Here is a 17,623-nt window from a genome sequence, read left to right on the forward strand (position 1 = left end):
GCTATGTAAAGTTTTCACAGTGGACAAGTTCATAAAATATTTTATATATACTTATGGCCTTGTACAAGAAGGATGGAGCTTTAACCTGAGAAGCACCCCACTACAGCCAAATCCACATAAAATGATGCTGGAATCAGGAGACACGATCATTTATGGTTCTTATTTGTGGGTTGTGAATTTCTACTTTGGGGGAGGAACTGATCTAAAGGACACAGGGAAAACTGATATTAAAATAATTATAGAAACTGAAAGTGCAAAATATAAAGTTCATTCAACTATATCTGAGTAAAAAAATTCAGAAGATTGAATGTTTTTCTGAAGATAGTCAAACATGAAATTTAGAAAATTTCAATGAACTACAGTATGAATAAAAGTATGAAGACTGTGCATAATAGCACAGTGAAAATATCTCCATGTACTCTATTTTGTCTTTTTGTACATGCAAGTTTTATTAACTTGTATGGAATTTCAAATATAACCTTCAAATATTAGTGAATTAATAGGAATTTAAATATGCACTTTTTAAGCTTCTCTGGTCTTTATGTAAAATTTTTTGTAACATTTTTGTATCTCTCACTATTCTTCTCTGATGCTTTGGTTCAGTCAACAAAATCTGAAACCCAGAATTCAATGAGATTGCTATTATGAATGTGTACAGACAAAAGAAGTGGTTTCCGTAGCAACAGAAACCAGGTGAAAACACTCAAATGAGCTACAATACACCCACCCACTCAGGTTTCTGTAGTTATCAGTTCACAAGATAAATACGCAGGGATTCAAGTATCCTATGCCCAGTCAATGTGAGGTTTCCCAGTGAACTGGGGCTCTAGGCAGGTAGGTGTATATATACAGTCTCAACCCCCATTTCCCAATGTGAACTGTGACAGAGATTCAAAAAGGCCTTGGCTATATATCCATTGCTGTTACTCTTTCTTAGCTGACATCAAAAAAGACTCACTGACCTTTTCAATACTGTTCAGAAAATTACTATCTTTGAAGCAGTTATTTTAAATTGAACAGTGTCCTTTGTTTTTAAGTAAACATGATTTGTGTATAACCCTGGATGCTGAATTATTTTTACATTATTAAAATTACTTTTATATTATTAAGTAAATCACAACGGTATTGTATCATGGTGAGGTTTTCCTCTGTTGTTTCATAGATAGATTGTATGCCAAATTCCCCTTTTAGGTTTTCCATTCCTGACACATCATTCAAAAGGTGTTTATTAACACAGTGAATAAAAGACGTGTGGGTGTCTTTACTGCTAGAGGAGAGAATCTGGGGTACGCTTCTGCAAAAATATAATGGCATATATGCTTTGCTTAAGTTCTCAGTTCCAAATATGTCAGTTCCAGATTCAAAACTGGAAGCATGCATTTTATATTTACAAAGCTGAATAAAGACATGTCTTAATTTATCGTGAGTTGCACATAGCAGTGCATATAGATTAACTTTCTTCTGTCTCATTCTCAAATTAATCTGAGATTAATCACTTGGTTAGTCTGAGTGAAAAATCAAACAAGTTTAATTTTCTCTTGAAACTCTGACTACAGTAAGTTTTACCATAGGGAAAATAGGTGATGCTTAAATGTCTGTCAATTAATACATCAGAGATCAGATTAAATGTTAATTTTATTGACTGTACCAGCTTTCAAAAGAGAATGTGGTATCTCCCCACCAAAAGACCCCCCAAAAGCAACCATAATGACTATGAAAATATCTAAAAGCTTCCAGAGACCAAGACTTTAAAACCTTGTCAAAATGTGTTTAAACCTGATCTGCCTACAGTAAAAAGGGTAAAATATATGGTAAAACAAATAGTCTGTTTATTAAACTTTGTGAAGCAATGAACTTCTGTTATGCTGCATGAATAAGTACTGTTGTCCTTAACAGAAAAATGCCAGGTATGGGAAGAGATAAGTTACCTGAACTATCTTCCCTTCAGCATATATATTTTGATGCTGCATATGTCTCTTTGGAATGCAGTTTGGAGTACATTATATCTATTATATCTTTTTGTACGTGGCCTAGCTAGTTTCAAGTAACGCCACACTCCATGGCAGCCTGCAGTACAAGAAGATATATGCTCTTAGAGATTCTGTGCTATGGGACAAGAGACATGAAGTCAGGGATTTTGGTCTTCTATATCTGACCAAAACAAAGTAGATTTTCTTGGCAGACAATAAAAGCCATTTTCCTCCTTCAACAGATCACAGAATAACAGAATGGTTGAGGCTGGAAGGGCCTCTGGAGATCATCTAAGTCCAACCCCACCTGCTCAAGCAGGGTCACTTAGAGCACGTTGCAGAGAATCGTGTCCAGGCGGGTTTTGAATATCTCCGGAGAAGGAGACTCCACAACCTCTCTGGACAACCTGTTCCAGTGCTCTGTCACCCTCACAGTGAAAAAGTATTTCCTCATGTTCAGATGGAAGTGTCTGTGTTTCAGTTTGTGCCCATTGCCTCTTGTCCTGTCGCTGGGCACCACTGAAAAGAGTCTGGCTCCATCCTCTCGACACCCTCCCTTCAGATACTTGTACACGTTGATAAGATCTCCTCTCAGCCTTCTCTTCTCCAGGCTGAGCAGTACCTGTTCTCTCAGCCTTTCCTCATAAGAGAGATGCTCCAGTCCCCTAATCATCTTTGTAGCCCTCCGCTGGACTTGCTCCAGTAGCTCCATGTCTCTCTTGTACTGAGGAGCCCAGGATTGGACACAGAGCCCAGAACTGGATCTCTCTCTAAATCCAGAGATCTGCAGCAAAGTTTTAAGATTTCCTTTTCATAATGACAGAAGTTGATTTTACTGTAGGATGAATGATTTTAGCATAGGAATAGGGTCAATGGCAATCTTTCAAAATGTGATGCAGACAATGCAGTGCATGCGATGCAGGTGCAGTCTCTCACCATTGCATAAATGGCTCTTGAAAGAGCCCAAGCACAGGAGATGGGATGGAGCACCTTTTTTCATGCACAGGAACTAGCGACCTCAGAAGTCACTCTTCCTCTCTGGTCCTTGAGTCTCAGGGTATGTTGCAGAGTATATTGAATTAACTCTGTATGAAAGAGAATACAGAACAGTTTTTTCTTTCCAGGGAGAGGAAATTATATAGCTGGGAATTAACTTGCTGAGACATTTATTTTCTTCTATCATGATAATGGAGAAATATTTTCTTTTCTATAGAAAGGTCCTTTTTGCTGTTGCTGTTGTATTTGGCTCCAGGGAAAGGGGTAAATTGATTAGTCATATAGTTCAGGGGGCAAAAGTCTTCTCTCAGGGACGAAAGAGTCATGTCACACATGTCCTTGGTGTTTTATATCATAGGTACATCTGAGTCCATAATGTAATTAGATCTCTGGCTCAGTATTACAGACCTATGTTGACAACAGAGTGCACAAAAAAATGGAAGTGACAAAACTTAGAAGATAAAAAGTAGGCTTAACAGAAGGAAGAAATGATGGCAGGCAACATTTACCTGCATTATAATTGACTGCAGAATAAGTTTATATGTATCAGGTAGAAATCAGGCTACTCTTCTTGTTCAATAAAGTATTTCATAGTGTTGACGTCACCTTTAAAAATTACATTATATATCTTGACTTAATCTCTTATTCTGCAAAGGCTGGTGCAGGTACTTAGCTTTTTTGACTCTGTGAGTCTGTCAAGTTCTGCTGAAGTCCATGGAGTTCCTCTGTTTTCTAGAAAATGAGCATCATGACTGGAGTAGTCCTGAATTTCCTGTATGCACTCACTCGATAAACAAAGCAATAGGCATTGAAGGACAAGTTACATCTGAAATTTTAAAATAGCCCCAAATAAAAAAATACCTATTTACTAGAGTAAATACATCTCAGTGCAAAAGACTGTACAGCCCTCTTCCTGTTATCTCAGGTATGGCTCACATTAAAAGCCCTGTCCTCACAAAAACAACTGTCAGTCTTTTCTAGGCTTCATTGGGAACAGAGCCTTAAGTGCTCAGAAGAAGATGGAAACCTTGATGCAGCAACTATTCATGGTTCTGCTCAAAGCCCATTGACTTAATTGCCCCTGGAAACCCTGTTGCAAAATGGGTCCTGCAGAAGGCAAAAATAGTAAATAGATTTTCTGCTCTGAGGTAATATCATGCATTTCACAGTTACTGCTATAGGCACTTAAAGCATTTATTTTATGTTATTATATAAATTGTATTATTATATAATATATAAATTATATATATTATTTATATATTTTATGTATATTATTTTATATATWTTTTTTAATTATATTATTATTCTCATGGACTGCACTGAGCAGTAAAACTGTGGAAGCCATATGGAAATTGGTACTATTGAAACTGAAGAACCAAATGAACTGTCAATCTAAGAAGATACTTACATGTGCTATATACCTAGCATGCACTGTTACTGTACACGTGTCTCAACTGCAGCCTATTGCGATCGTCCCTGAGCTCCATGCTGTTATCACTGAATGGCTGTCAATCAACGACTGTCAATCTGGACTGGCCAGTTTGAAGTCATTACAAAAAAACCCTTATCTCAATATGATTTCTTCCAAAAATGAGAGGTTTTCTGATTTTAATCAGTTTCTTGTGTGCTCAGAACACCTTTAAAGTTGTATTTGAAGTACTTACTGGCATATAGCCCAACTTCAGGAAGATATACACACTCAGAGATTAAAACAACAGGTAGCACAGGCATAGCATAAGTGATTTCCCTCACTACACCAAAGGACAGAAGTCCCTCTTGTCTCATACAGTTGTCTGTTATTGCTTCCCCTGTGTTCCCAGCTCATTGATGGTATTAGTTTGAGCAGGGAAACTCATTTTTTGTTTTTACAGCTATGGCATATACTTTTTACTCTGGAGGATCCTGACATCAGTTGCTGATGTGTGAGCCAAAATTGCTACCATTGTACTGCGAGTGACAGCAGAGGTGGTGGTAGCATCCAGTAACTGGTAAAAACAACAATATGACATGGGCTACTGGAATCTCAGAATGACAAAAAAAAGACTTTTCATCTCCTTCAGCCTTTGTTTGGGGCTTTCTGAGGAAGCAGCCTTAATACTAATTGGCCAGATGACGACATGGAAACAGATCACTGCATTATGGAGAGCTTTCAAAGTATAGTGCAAGATGTGAAAGATGCAGTGCAGAACAACTGGACTGAACTTTTGTGAGGAAGAATCAGTGGAACATATTGACTACACTGTTTAAAAATTTATTTTCTTTGAGTTAGATTTCATTAGGAAGGGATTGCCTACAAGGAATGAATAAAGAAGGAAAACAATCTCTGAGAAGATTGATAATATCAGATAAACCAAGAGGGAGATAGAAAGGATAGAAGATGCAGTGCTGCTGAGGTGGAGAGCATCTGAGAATAGGAGGAGACCCTTTTTTGTCTCAATGCACAAAATTAGATATGATGTTTTTGTTGGACGAATGCCTAAAGAATATAAGTGAGAAGAGATATGATTCACTGAAGTACCTTCATGTAGTCTGACATACTTCTCTGGAAGACTGCCATATATATGATGACTATAATTGTAAGGGAATACTGTGTCTGAATTGTTTAAAATATTTCATAGCTTTCCTATCATATTTTACACATTGCAATTTGCCTGGTAATGTGATGTCCTTATGGTAACTGTGGTACAACATTGCACTTAAGCAAACAAAATACAGCTGAGTTTTAACACTGTGGCTGTTATTTCTAACTGTTCTCTGGAGTAACTATACAAACTGCATATAGATTTTTTTTTTCTCTTCTATATACATGTGTGTCTTTATATATTAAAAATGTTTATATAGGCAAATACATATATATAGAGAGAGTGTCAATTTGGGCAAGTTTAGAAAATACAGTGAATAGGAAAGTTCCTAATTAATCAAGACAAAGACACAGAAACAGGAGAAATTACTTGTTTTGCAAAGGAGATGCTTGAACTGACCTGTACTGCTGAAATAGGCAGGACGTCTTTACAAATAACAGCGAAAAATGATTTTTCCATTTAGACATCTTGCAATTTCCCTGGTCTTGAAGTAAATCTCATAGATAGTCAGTTTGTCTACATGTAATTTGCAAAATCAGTCCTCAAAGTTTAATTAAGAATCCATGGGTTTTCAGCTTCAGATACAAGGTATCATCTTTTTTCTTTTTTCTTATTAGACATGTTTTTCAAAAATAATATATAATTTCTTGGATATAATTTCTTAAAGTTCACTGTAATGTTGCACTAGCATTATTTGTCTTCTGTCTCGTGCTTCTTCACTGACTGGGTCACACATGTTAATTGGCAGTGGCTCAGCTTCACAGCACTAGGGTGATGCTGGAAACTATGGATGTGAGAAGAAAACCTGGAAACTATGATGAAAGAAGAAAGTACTCTCTTTCTTATCATATTCTTTTAGGATGTTCTTTATAATGTTAAAAAGAAGCAGGATTTAATATTGGAGGGTTTTTAGGATAGCTGATTGACCATGATTACAAAGTATTCTCTAGTAATAGGGAGTGTTTTCCTGTAGGATTGTCCTGAATCTCTGCCATTTGATAGAACATCTTTAGGTGGAATGGTTGTTTCTCAAAGGATCCTGGCTTCCATAAAGATGAGCAATTATAAAAGTCCATACTCCTTCACAACACATGGAAAGGAAAATCTTCTCTTGATTCTCATTGGCTTCAGTAGATCCAGTAGCTCATAGCTTGGACATTTGTAGCACAGCTTGATAAGCTATATTCATGTGTATATAAATATATATATATACACACACACCTTTGTTTTTTGCAACTGTTGAACTAAGAAGTATTCCAGAAGGACACCCTTTCCTACCTCTGTGACAAGGTACAGTCTCTTCACACAGGTCTGCATCATGGTCTCCTCCAAAAGCTAGGACTAACTTCTCTTTTGCTCTTCCTCTTTCTCTGTTTCTTGCAATTCTGCATGAAAATCAGGAATAATTGCATTTTATGATCTTAGCTTGTATTTAAGCTGCAAGTAAATGCCGTTTAAGTAGTGAGTCTTATTTTGGTTCTCTTAGGGCTGTAATATATGATTCAGTGAGGTGATAGTATCATACTTTATGTTGCCATGCTGAAAAGACATTTATAAATATTTTTCCATTTCCTCCATCCTATTTTTGCAAGGAAAGACAATGACAATTTCTTTTCTTTAGAGTTCCAGTTCAATTGTAAAAGTTCAGTGTAAGCTAATTTGGAGCTGGTTAAATGCTTAGGAGCAATCTGTCTGCTCCCACATAGAACTACCATTAACCTGCCAGCTACAGTTATCTTGAAACAAGCTCAGATGGCTTCATATTCCCACAGAGAATGGAGATTTAAATTCTGAAATAACAAAGGCATAAAGAATTTCTCTAAGTAGAGACTGGGTAAACTGGCAGTGCTCTGTGGGAAATGAGTAATGGACAATGCTACATAGCAGCCATTGTAAATTTAAGCAATGTGTTTCTGCTTTGGAGCAATTTCATTTTATATATTTCAGAACACTGAAAAGGTCACAGATTTCTACACAGGGCCTCATTGTGTATTCCTTGTGCATCCAGCACTGCTTGAATCGAGATTTGTGGAGCTGTAACCATGAGAATTTGGAGGCAAGAGAACTGTGGATGCCAGAGATATAAATCCGGGGTGCTCTGCCGAGAAATCTTTGAAGAAAGTTTATTGTGTATCAAACTAATACCAACATTAATAATCCAGTGTTAAGGATCATACTCTGGCTACCTTTCTTATATCTGAGGAATGACACTATTAGTTAGGGAAAACAAGTGCAGTAAGAATCTGGAGCTGACTGATAATTAAATTTGACTATAAACTGTAAAAATAACATTGACATGACCATGACATAAGAATGTACTGTATAATGTCATTTTTAATGCATCATTGTAACTTGGCACTGGTCTTTTAGTTTAACAATAATTAACATCTCTTGACTGTTTGTATTTGGCTTACAGTATGTCTCTTGATGTTATGTGTTGGGAATTGTAAAAGGTGCATGATTGTGCTGTTTCTGTTCAAGTTGTTTCTAATTAAAATCTTCACTGTCCAGTGTTCTTTCAATAAGGGTACCAACTACAACATTTACGTTATTTTATGGACACAGAAATGGGCTTTTCAACCAAACTGAATGATGCATCTAAATATATAATGAGTGTGTGTGTATATCTGTCTATGTGTACACATATACATATATGTATTTATTGGTTCAGATAAAGTCTCTCACTTCTCCTCACCTTGAGCTTCTCAAATCTCAGGCATTTATAAGGAATCATGACTTTTCRTGAATGCTGAAAGCCATGAATCTCAAGACTAATTAATATACACTCTTACTGTGATATTTCCTAGAATTTCCTCTCCCCAATATCCAGCATAGGGCAACATTAAATACAGGTCTAATGACTAACAGATGCCAGAACATGCAGGAGTCTTCTACCTGCACAAGTGGCTTAATGAATCGAGTGACTGTGTCATTTTTCCCTCTGATCCTTTGAGTAAGTAGCCACTAAATTCCTTATGTGTTTGCTTCTTCTTCTGATTCCACAGTAGAAAGTAATTACCTTATATGCTCTCTGTAACAGTCTGCTATTATTTCATGCCAGAAACAAAATCCTGACTTTGGTGGGTTCTTGGGCTGACACAGCATAGCTGCTCTTTTATTTGTTCAGTTCTCTAATAGTTAAATTCTGAGTATTTTCTTAGAGACATAATAATCTTTGCAAACTAAGAAAAGAGTTGATTTCAATAAAGTTTCAAGTTCAGCAGTAGAAATATAAGGAATGTGTCAGGTTATTCATTTATTAAATGGAAGACTGTCTTCCACATAAGAGCTTAAATAATTGGAGAAACTAACCTCTGAATATCCATGTTAATTCTAGATTTTTTTGTATAAAGTGTAATCTTATACTTCAGATGTCATTCTTAAAATATACTTGCAACATAAATTAAATGAAGAAATGTTGCTATTAACTCTTAGAATAATAAAGATATGTTCAGTGTAGTACATAAATCTCAGTAGCAACACACATATCTATTCTAGCTCATTTGTGTCAAGTAACCAAAATACATTCAGCACTATGACGGGGTTTGTCTGAGGTTCCTCCTTTGAAAGAATGATCCTTGCTTTGAATTTCAAACACCATCTTTTGTAGGAGGTGGACTAAATAATCCTTTTTCTAAAAGCCGGATGATTGCATGTCTACCTCACAATTCAGTTGTATCTTTGGTGATGAGCTTTTAGGGGCTTGCTTTATATTTTACTTTTTTGTTTGGGTTTAGGTGACTTTGGGTTTGTTTTGTTTTGTTTTTACTGTCAGTCTTTGCTTTCCGTCTAAGAACCTTGATACTATTGCTGAAGGCAAACTATTCTTTGAAGGAAACTTTGGCAAAATCTGTAATTAGTAATAGAAACTGGATAACTGCAAAACTACTGGGAGGAGAGTGCTTTCCTCCCTGTTGCCTGAGATTTTTTTTTTTAATGCAAAAGTGAAAAGTTCTTAATAGAAGAACTAATAAAGAAATATATTTTAAGCATAGTAGAATAAAGCAACATTATTTTGGTCTGAGAGTAATATACTGTTATACAGTGATATACTGTAGCTTTCAAATTGGGGTTGCTTGATTATTTTTTCCATTGTTTTCTAAGCATCATTCTAAATATAATTTTCAGTTTGGTCACTACTTGGATAATGTGAATGGTACCCATTATTGAAAGGTAGTCTGTATTTGTACTAATACAGAGAATGCCAGTTTAGAAATGAGCCTGATTGCATGGTTCATTTTGTTCTCCTTTGTAGAGCCAGGCTGCGGCCCACTACAAAGGCACTAAACATGCCAAGAAGCTCAAAGCACTGGAAGCCATGAAAAATAAGCAGAAATCTGTTACTACCAAGGACAGCGCAAAGACTACCTTCACTTCCATCACTACCAATACCATCAATACCAGCTCTGACAAAACAGGTTAAGCGATAAACTTTGTTGTTTTTTTTTTTCTTGTTTAACTCCATGTCAGTTTGGTTATGTGCTTGCCACATTGATTCATGCTTGATCCATCTTTCTGTGCAATATTGTTTTTTTTATTCCTTTCAAAACACTGGTGAGAGTAAGAGAGTCATGTAACCGATTTCTTTGTGAAAAGAGGCTTGTCATTCTTTTAGGATAGAATGCAATACTTGTGACTTGATTAATTTTTATAGCAGCTGAACTATTAAATATCAACTGATCTAAACCTTGTAGTCTATATGCAGCATCTCTGTATAAATAATTACACATGGCAAATTTCTTTTAACCACAAACAATGCAGCAAATTGCACTAATTATTTGTAGAAGCCTCTTACAAAAGCATTGTCAGTAAAAGCCTAATTTTCATAAATTTCAAGCATTGCATTATTTTTTTAAAATGGCTATCGCATGGTTTTGAGCTGGAAAATAGCTGTTTAACCTCTACTCCACATAATCAGGTAAGTGTTATCAATGCCAATTATTCTACTTAAATGAGTCTTCAGACTGAAATCATAACCTTTAAATTATTGTATGGGTAAAGGGTATTTCTTTGCAAATAAAATCTATGTGAGTATTTGGTGAAGTCAACAGGATTTGATTAACCTGTCATTTTAAATGTGTGGCTTTTGAACTGGGAATTTCAAAGAAAGGTTGTAAGTTCATAGAAAGGTGTTGTAGTAAGTCACAAGATATGATTGCTCTTCTGATTCTCTGTATGAAGATATAGAGCTTGCATATTTAGTCATAATCACCCCCACCTTCCCCCAAACAAGCCAAAAACAGCAACAGCAAAAAAGCTAAAGGTGTGAAAAAGCAGAGACCTTTCTACTGATCCTGAAAGCTGCTCATTTGGAACCAGTTCTTCTGATTCAGTAAGTTTAGTACTGTAAATAGAATTGCAATTACTAATTATATTATAACAAAAAAAGCCTTATAGATATATGTAGAACTTTCTTTAAGATACATTTTTGCTATCTTATAGACAGATACCTATATGTCTCTCTCTATAGAATCTGTTATAGCCCTTTATTATAGGCAACATATATTTTTGTGGAGATTTAGGTCCTAACAATAATAGGATTGCTTTAGAAAGCAATCAATTGTTACAATATTTTTGTATTTGTTACAAAAAGTACTCCTGAAAATAGTCCAAGTGCTTTTGTTTCTGATGGTGAAAGAGATGAAGCATGGGAGAATGGGAAGAAGGATGAGAATTGTCAGGAGTTATTTATAAAAATATATATGTCTATAAACATGTAAATACTTTCAAAAGTTTCTTCTGCTCTTACCTGTTGACATGTTCACAGCAGTGAGAGGAATGTTGTATGGAAGAGTGAGTTATTGCTTGTAAAATTATGATCTACTGGCTAGAGAAGATTACTTAAGAAAAGAGGGAGATATTTTTAAGCTTCAAAATGTATTATTAAAAAACTTTTTTCTTATGCTGTATAAGTTTAGAGGATGATCCAAGATGCCTTAAAATCAGTCTAAGTCTTTCCATCAGGCTTTGAATTAGATCCCTGACAAGGTACATGAACTGTCGTGTATCTAAGGTCAGCAATACAAATCAATATTTATATCAGCATAAGTAAGAAAACATCAGAAAACTAGTTGCCCACAAAAGCAATGGCCTCTGCAGGAGTTTCCTCAGCTTTACACATGGTTTACAGTTTACTGGTTTAATTTTATAAAATGTGTGTATGCATATGTGTGTGTGTTTGTGTGTGTGTGTGTGTGTAAAAATATCTATATAATGTGCATATATACATATATGTATGTATTCTATGTTATAAATACTGACCTGAATGACATTCTAAATTTTTCTGCTAAGAGAGACTCTCTTCACAGGGATTTTATTATGGTCCCAATACCCACCTCACCCTCAAAAAAAAAAAAAAAAAAAAAAAAAAAGGGCTACAGGAAACATTAAGCTTAATTGACCAACAGCCAAAATTCTGACAGTTTCCCAAAGTTCTGAGAGCCCTGTTCAACTGGTGGCATTCAAAAAAAGGCAGCTAGTTCTATCTAAACACAAATACAGTTATTTCAGGTCAGCACTGATGTGACTTGCAGTAAAATAGCATCCTTGGTGTAAAATATCTTTTGTAGAAGCGAGCATGTTTGTATAGCCAAAAAAACAACCAGCTAACCAGACAAGCAAAAAAATTTTGGGTAGCCAAAAGGCTGAAATTATCTGCCAAAGTTGACAAGTTAAAAATCCTCATAAATCTCATAAATCAAATTGTTTTCCTTTCCTTTTCAGTTGTTCTCTATCTTACATGTACTTGCTAGAACTTTTAAAAGCAAAATGTTTTCTGAAAACCAGAATAACATCAGAATATACCACACTCTGTGGTTTTATGGAAATGATTGCACATATATATTCTGGTAGTAATACATTGTTCTGAGGGAAAAGCTGTGCTAATGAATATAATTCATTAATTAACTGTTAATTAACCATTCAGAAGTAAGTTTTGTTACTAATTCCCTGAACATGTGATTTGGAAAGAAGCTTTTTCTACAGTATTTTAAAGCTGTGGGCTGAAGATTAATATGTGATCCCAAACAGGCTGAGAATAAGGTCTTGTTCATATCACCTCCAATTCATCATGTACAACAGTGGTTAAATGGTGGATTACATGTCAGTCACAGAACATTGGGCAGGATTTCAGCTTGCTGGTTCTGCATACCCTTAGCAGCTCCAGCAAACAAAATGTCATCAGGAAATCTGCAGTGCCATGCAATAAAGATTATGAAAAAGACCACCCAATACACAACTTGATGCTAGAGCTAAAGCAGCAATTTATTATATTGCTTATTCTGAAAGTATTGTGCTAGCTGTGGTTCCTGCATTTGTTATTGCAATAAATAATGGAGACTGTGCAACCCTCAATGTAGTCAGACTCCTTAAAACCTTGGATAAATAATTCCTGGTGGTTAAACTGTATGTGTTAAGGAGAAAATGTGAAATATGGGGTCATTTTGCTCATTCTGTGAAGGTCACTATTTTTTTTACCCCTCTAAACAACCTTTAAAGTCATTAAAAGGTTTGAACTAATTGCCTTAAGAAATCTTTGGAGGAATGAAGTATCGTGAGGAGTTATATTGTCTGTTGCAGAATGGAAGATATCATTCTCAACATTTTGGAATTTTGTTACCGGTTGGTTCATTTAACATTTTCTTTTCATCTGTATCTGTCCTTTCTGTGTGGTATCTATAGTCACTCAGGACAGAAAAAAGGAAGCATGACCTTTCCAAAGAGAAGCCCTCTTTATGATAGTATACAAGCCAGCTTTCAGTATTTCCTGCTTCTCCAGTTCAGAGTGTTAATAAAAATGTGTATTTCCACCATATACTAACATACCTGCATACTTATTTCCTGATATAAAGTTGTTAAAGGTAGCTTTGGTAGRACTGGGTCACCTTTCTCTAAGGTATATTTTCCTCATAAAGATGCTTTGCAATTTAACTTTGGCTGTAAGGATAGATGCTTTAGATACCTTTCAGAATATATTTAGATAGACTGTTTTCTGCCATAATAACTGTATGTCCTGTCCACTAAAGTCATTGTCCTGCACTTTGATTTTTCTGGATCTAGAGTGTCCAAGATGCATATCCACGTAAAATGTATATGTACACATAGTTATTGTATATGTCTAAATATTGATCTTCTCAGAAGATGTTTGGAGCTAAAAATGACTTTTCCTAAGCACATTATTGTGGATTTGATCCTGAAGATTTGGGACTGGGTTTGTTTGCTTGTTTTTTTTTTAATTCAGCAGAGAATTCAGCATAAATTAGATCATCATTTGCTGTCAATGAAGAAGAGCAAATAGACTAGAGGGGGAAAAAAGTCATTGGCAGACATCTCTAGGGCAAAGTCTTTAATGTTGTTTTTGAATGTTATACAGTATGTCTTAAATTCTGTGTACTTAAATGCAATGAGCAGTTCTTAAAAACAGAGAAAAATGTAATGAACAAAAAAGCATGTACCAAGGCACAGAGACTAGTTATAGTTAGTACAGCCTTAATGACTAAGAGACTCATCTGCTATGAGAAAACAAAATACTAGCCACTATCCTAAGGAGCTTACAGTCTCCACACAAGATGAGAGACAACTTATGGAGACAGACACTGTTATTGTAATTAGAAAGGTGTTTTAAAAGAGCAGTAGTATAACCATGTTCAAGTGATAAAGACATCACAGGAAATGAAAACCCTGAAGGATGGATTAGAAGGTGAAGGAGGAGGGTTTTTTCCAGATATTGTAAGTATGTGTGTGCAACAACATGGGATAAAGCATAAAGTTGTCTTACTTGCCTTTCACTGGCATGTTTGAAAATTATTCTCTGCTTATACRTCTGTGCTGTAACACTCCTCAGAGAAATTAGAGCAGGGGGAGGTTGGTACTCATGTTTTTGGGCTTGGAGGTACTGAAAGGAAAAATTCAAATTTATGTCACAATCTAAAGCGAAAAACTAGGATCAGGAAGAAGATAGGAAAATAAGTATTATATAGCATGAAAGGCATCAAGAGGCCCTAAAATTTTGGGGATGGGTTGGAACAGATGATATCAGCAAGCTTTTATCAGCCTGTAAACAAACAAACCTTGATTTCTTGGGGAAGTGGGAAAATTTTAGGTGAGCTACCCCTTTCCAGTCCTTTTTTTTTTTCTCTCTCTCTTTTTATCACAAAAATGTTAGGATATTGCTGGTCAGCAGATGAGACTTGCTCCTGAAATAACAAATGATTTCAGTCCAGCTGTGATAATTCTTAAATGGACTTTCAGGACCTTGTCCATTTGGACTTTGAGCATCTTCACAACCCCTTTGGGCAGGCTGTTCCAGTGTTTGGCCATCCTTACAGTAAAAAAGTTTTTTCTTATGTTTAAGTGGAATTTCCTGTATTTCAGCTTGTGCCCATTGCATCTTGTCCTTTCTCTGGGCACTACGGAGAAGAGTCTGGTTCTGTCTTCTTTAACCCCCCCCCCCATGAGGTATTTATCCACATTGATAAGATCCCCCCAAGCCTCCTCCAGGCTGAACAGTCCCTGCTCTCTCAGCCTCTCCTGGTATGTCAGATACTCCAGTCCCTTAATCATCTTAGTAGCCCTTCACTGGACTTGCTCCAGTATATCCATGTCTTTCTTGTCCTGGAGACTCCAGCACTGGACAGAGCATTCCAGATGTGGCCTCATCAGTGTTGAGCAGAGGGGAAGGATCACCTACCTCGACCTGCTGGCAATACTGTTTCTAATGTAGCCCAGGATACTGTCAGCCTTCTTTGCTGCAAAGGCACATTCCTGGCTCACGTTTAACTTGTCCACCAGGACCCCGAGGTCCTTTTCTGCAAAGCTGCTTTCCAGGCAGTCAGCCTCCAGCGTGTACTGGTGCATGGGGTTATTTCTCTCCAGGTGTGGGTCTCCGCATTTCCCTTTACTGAACTTTGTGAGGTTCCTCTCTGCCCATTTCTCCAGCCTGTTGAGATCCCTCTGAATGGCAGGACAGCCCTCTGGCATATCAGCCACTCCTCCCAATTTTTTATCATCTTCAAGCCTGTTGAGAGTTCACTCTGTCCCGTCATCCAGATCATTAATGAAGAGGTTAAACAGTGTTGGCCCCAGTATCAACCCCTGGGAGATACCACTAGTGACTGGCCTCCAGCTGGACTTGGTGCCACTGATCAAAACTCTTTGGGCACAGCAGTTCAGCCAGCCATTTTTTCTATTATCCTTTGGTGTTTTTGTAAAAATAAGAATGAAGAAACTAAAGAAAAAGAATAAACTCTAAGAAAATAAGGGAACTAAAATAGAAATGAGTAAGACCTATCCAGATCTCTACATTCTGCTAATGCATGGCTTTAATAGGTTTGCACTGGTTCCCATCAGGCAAATCACACTGAATTTATGTAATATGCATTACTGTCATAAAATGTATTTTACATGCAATTAAAATATGAAAAAGATCATTGATGGGACCTGACTGAAGTGCAAAGCTCTTTCTCTTGCATTTTAAATTGTTTCTTTGTCTTACTGCAAAAATGCATGACAAATTCAGCTTTATTTTCAGAGCTGTTATTTTCAGAACCGTTTTATTCTTTTTACATTTACTTCATGCTCTGTTATATACTCCATTGTCTTTTTGTATTGTGCTTTTTAATAATTTTATAGTGCATTTTATCACACATGCAACCTTTAACTGTGCTTCTGGGAGATACTGGGGGTAAAAGCTAAAGTAGATCCATTGTCTTACTGGAGCTCACACTGAAGCTGAAGCTGGTCTGTAGATACCAGGGAGTGGGGATATTATGTTGCTCAATATGCAGCATACCTAATGCCAGTACTGAAATAGAAAACTCAGCATCAAATGCAAAATGGGTTTTAATAGAATGAAGTTTACTGAATTGCTTAGATTGTTCATTTGTCCTTTTGTGTTTTTGTTTTTTGGGGTTTTTTTTGGAATATATAAAGGAGAGGAGGGCAGTGATTATTAAACATAATATTCATTGAGAGCCTGTTTGGAATTTTTTTGACGACCGGTGTAAACATGTATGTTGACACTATTTGCTCTGGCTTCCCCTTATTGTGAGATTGTGAGTGGAAATCTTGTCAATAGAGTCTAGGGCTCAATTAATCTCAGTCTAAAATACCTATCTAAAATAGATCAAATGAATGAAGAAGCCCCTAAAAGAGAGTATATCTCTCCACTTGATTATCAAGAAAGCCTGTGCTGACAAGGTCAGGTGTAGACTGCTACACTGCGGATACTTAAAGTTAGCAGAGACACATTCCAGCCTCAGTGACCAAATTGCCCTTTCTTTCAATGTGTCCAATTTTTTTCACAGATTCTCATTTTTTTCTTTACTGAATCATGAATTGCCCTTTAAGAATTTCACACTTGACATGCAAAATTTGGACTGTATTAGATAATTCTGAATGGTCATATATCAGATGGTACTGTTTCTGACTATTAAGTGAAAATTTATAATAAACTTTTGAGTAGCTTTTGAATTTCCCATTGATGAGAAGAGTTTCTTGATTTTTTTGAAAAGCATGAACCTTTTTCTGTTCTAATTTTTGTTGGTATTGGAGAAAAACCTATTTTCTAATAAAATTAGGCTGCTGGAGTATATATTGTTTACTATTAAAATACTAATTTCATCTTTCTTTTAGCAAGCTCATACATAAGTGTCCACTGTTAGAATATTGATTGTGTCTCCTTCAGGTCTCTAGAAAGGATGCAAGAGACTCTTTACTATTAGTCAGCTCTTAATGCTTTATTTAAAATTCACAACTTCTGCTGTGAATTGTAGGCAAAATTTTTCAAACTTAATGCAAATGAAAACAAATCTTCATAGAAGGGAAACAGATACAACTGAGTAGTACAGCAGCAGTTTCCTTTAATCATGTGAACAAATACTGCTTGATTATATCTATATGAATGTATGTGTATTTGTGAAGTATGTTTCAATATTTGCCCTTTTCTGTTTGAAGCAGTGATTGACTGTTGTTTCCTCCAATATAGCGGATTGGCACACCTTGCTTCCTTTCTGCTGTGACTTATTCAAATCCATGTATACTCTAGCTGTATATATAGATAYATTTGTGTAGTTCTTG

At 36.1% G+C, this 17,623-nt stretch overlaps 1 protein-coding gene across 1 annotated transcript in view; it reads left to right on the plus strand.

The window, feature by feature from the left end:
* The window catches only part of ZNF385D (zinc finger protein 385D), a 350,278-nt gene that overhangs the window by 278,150 nt on the left and 54,505 nt on the right, over positions 1-17,623 (plus strand). The window contains exon 4 of the mRNA XM_026065941.1: positions 9,804-9,966. Coding sequence (XP_025921726.1) covers positions 9,804-9,966 — 163 coding nt within the window. The remainder of the gene's footprint in view (positions 1-9,803; positions 9,967-17,623) is intronic.

Source organism: Apteryx rowi, unplaced genomic scaffold (genome assembly GCF_003343035.1).
Source record: "Apteryx rowi isolate R43461 unplaced genomic scaffold, aptRow1 scaffold_234, whole genome shotgun sequence".
Lineage (NCBI taxonomy): Eukaryota > Metazoa > Chordata > Aves > Apterygiformes > Apterygidae > Apteryx > Apteryx rowi.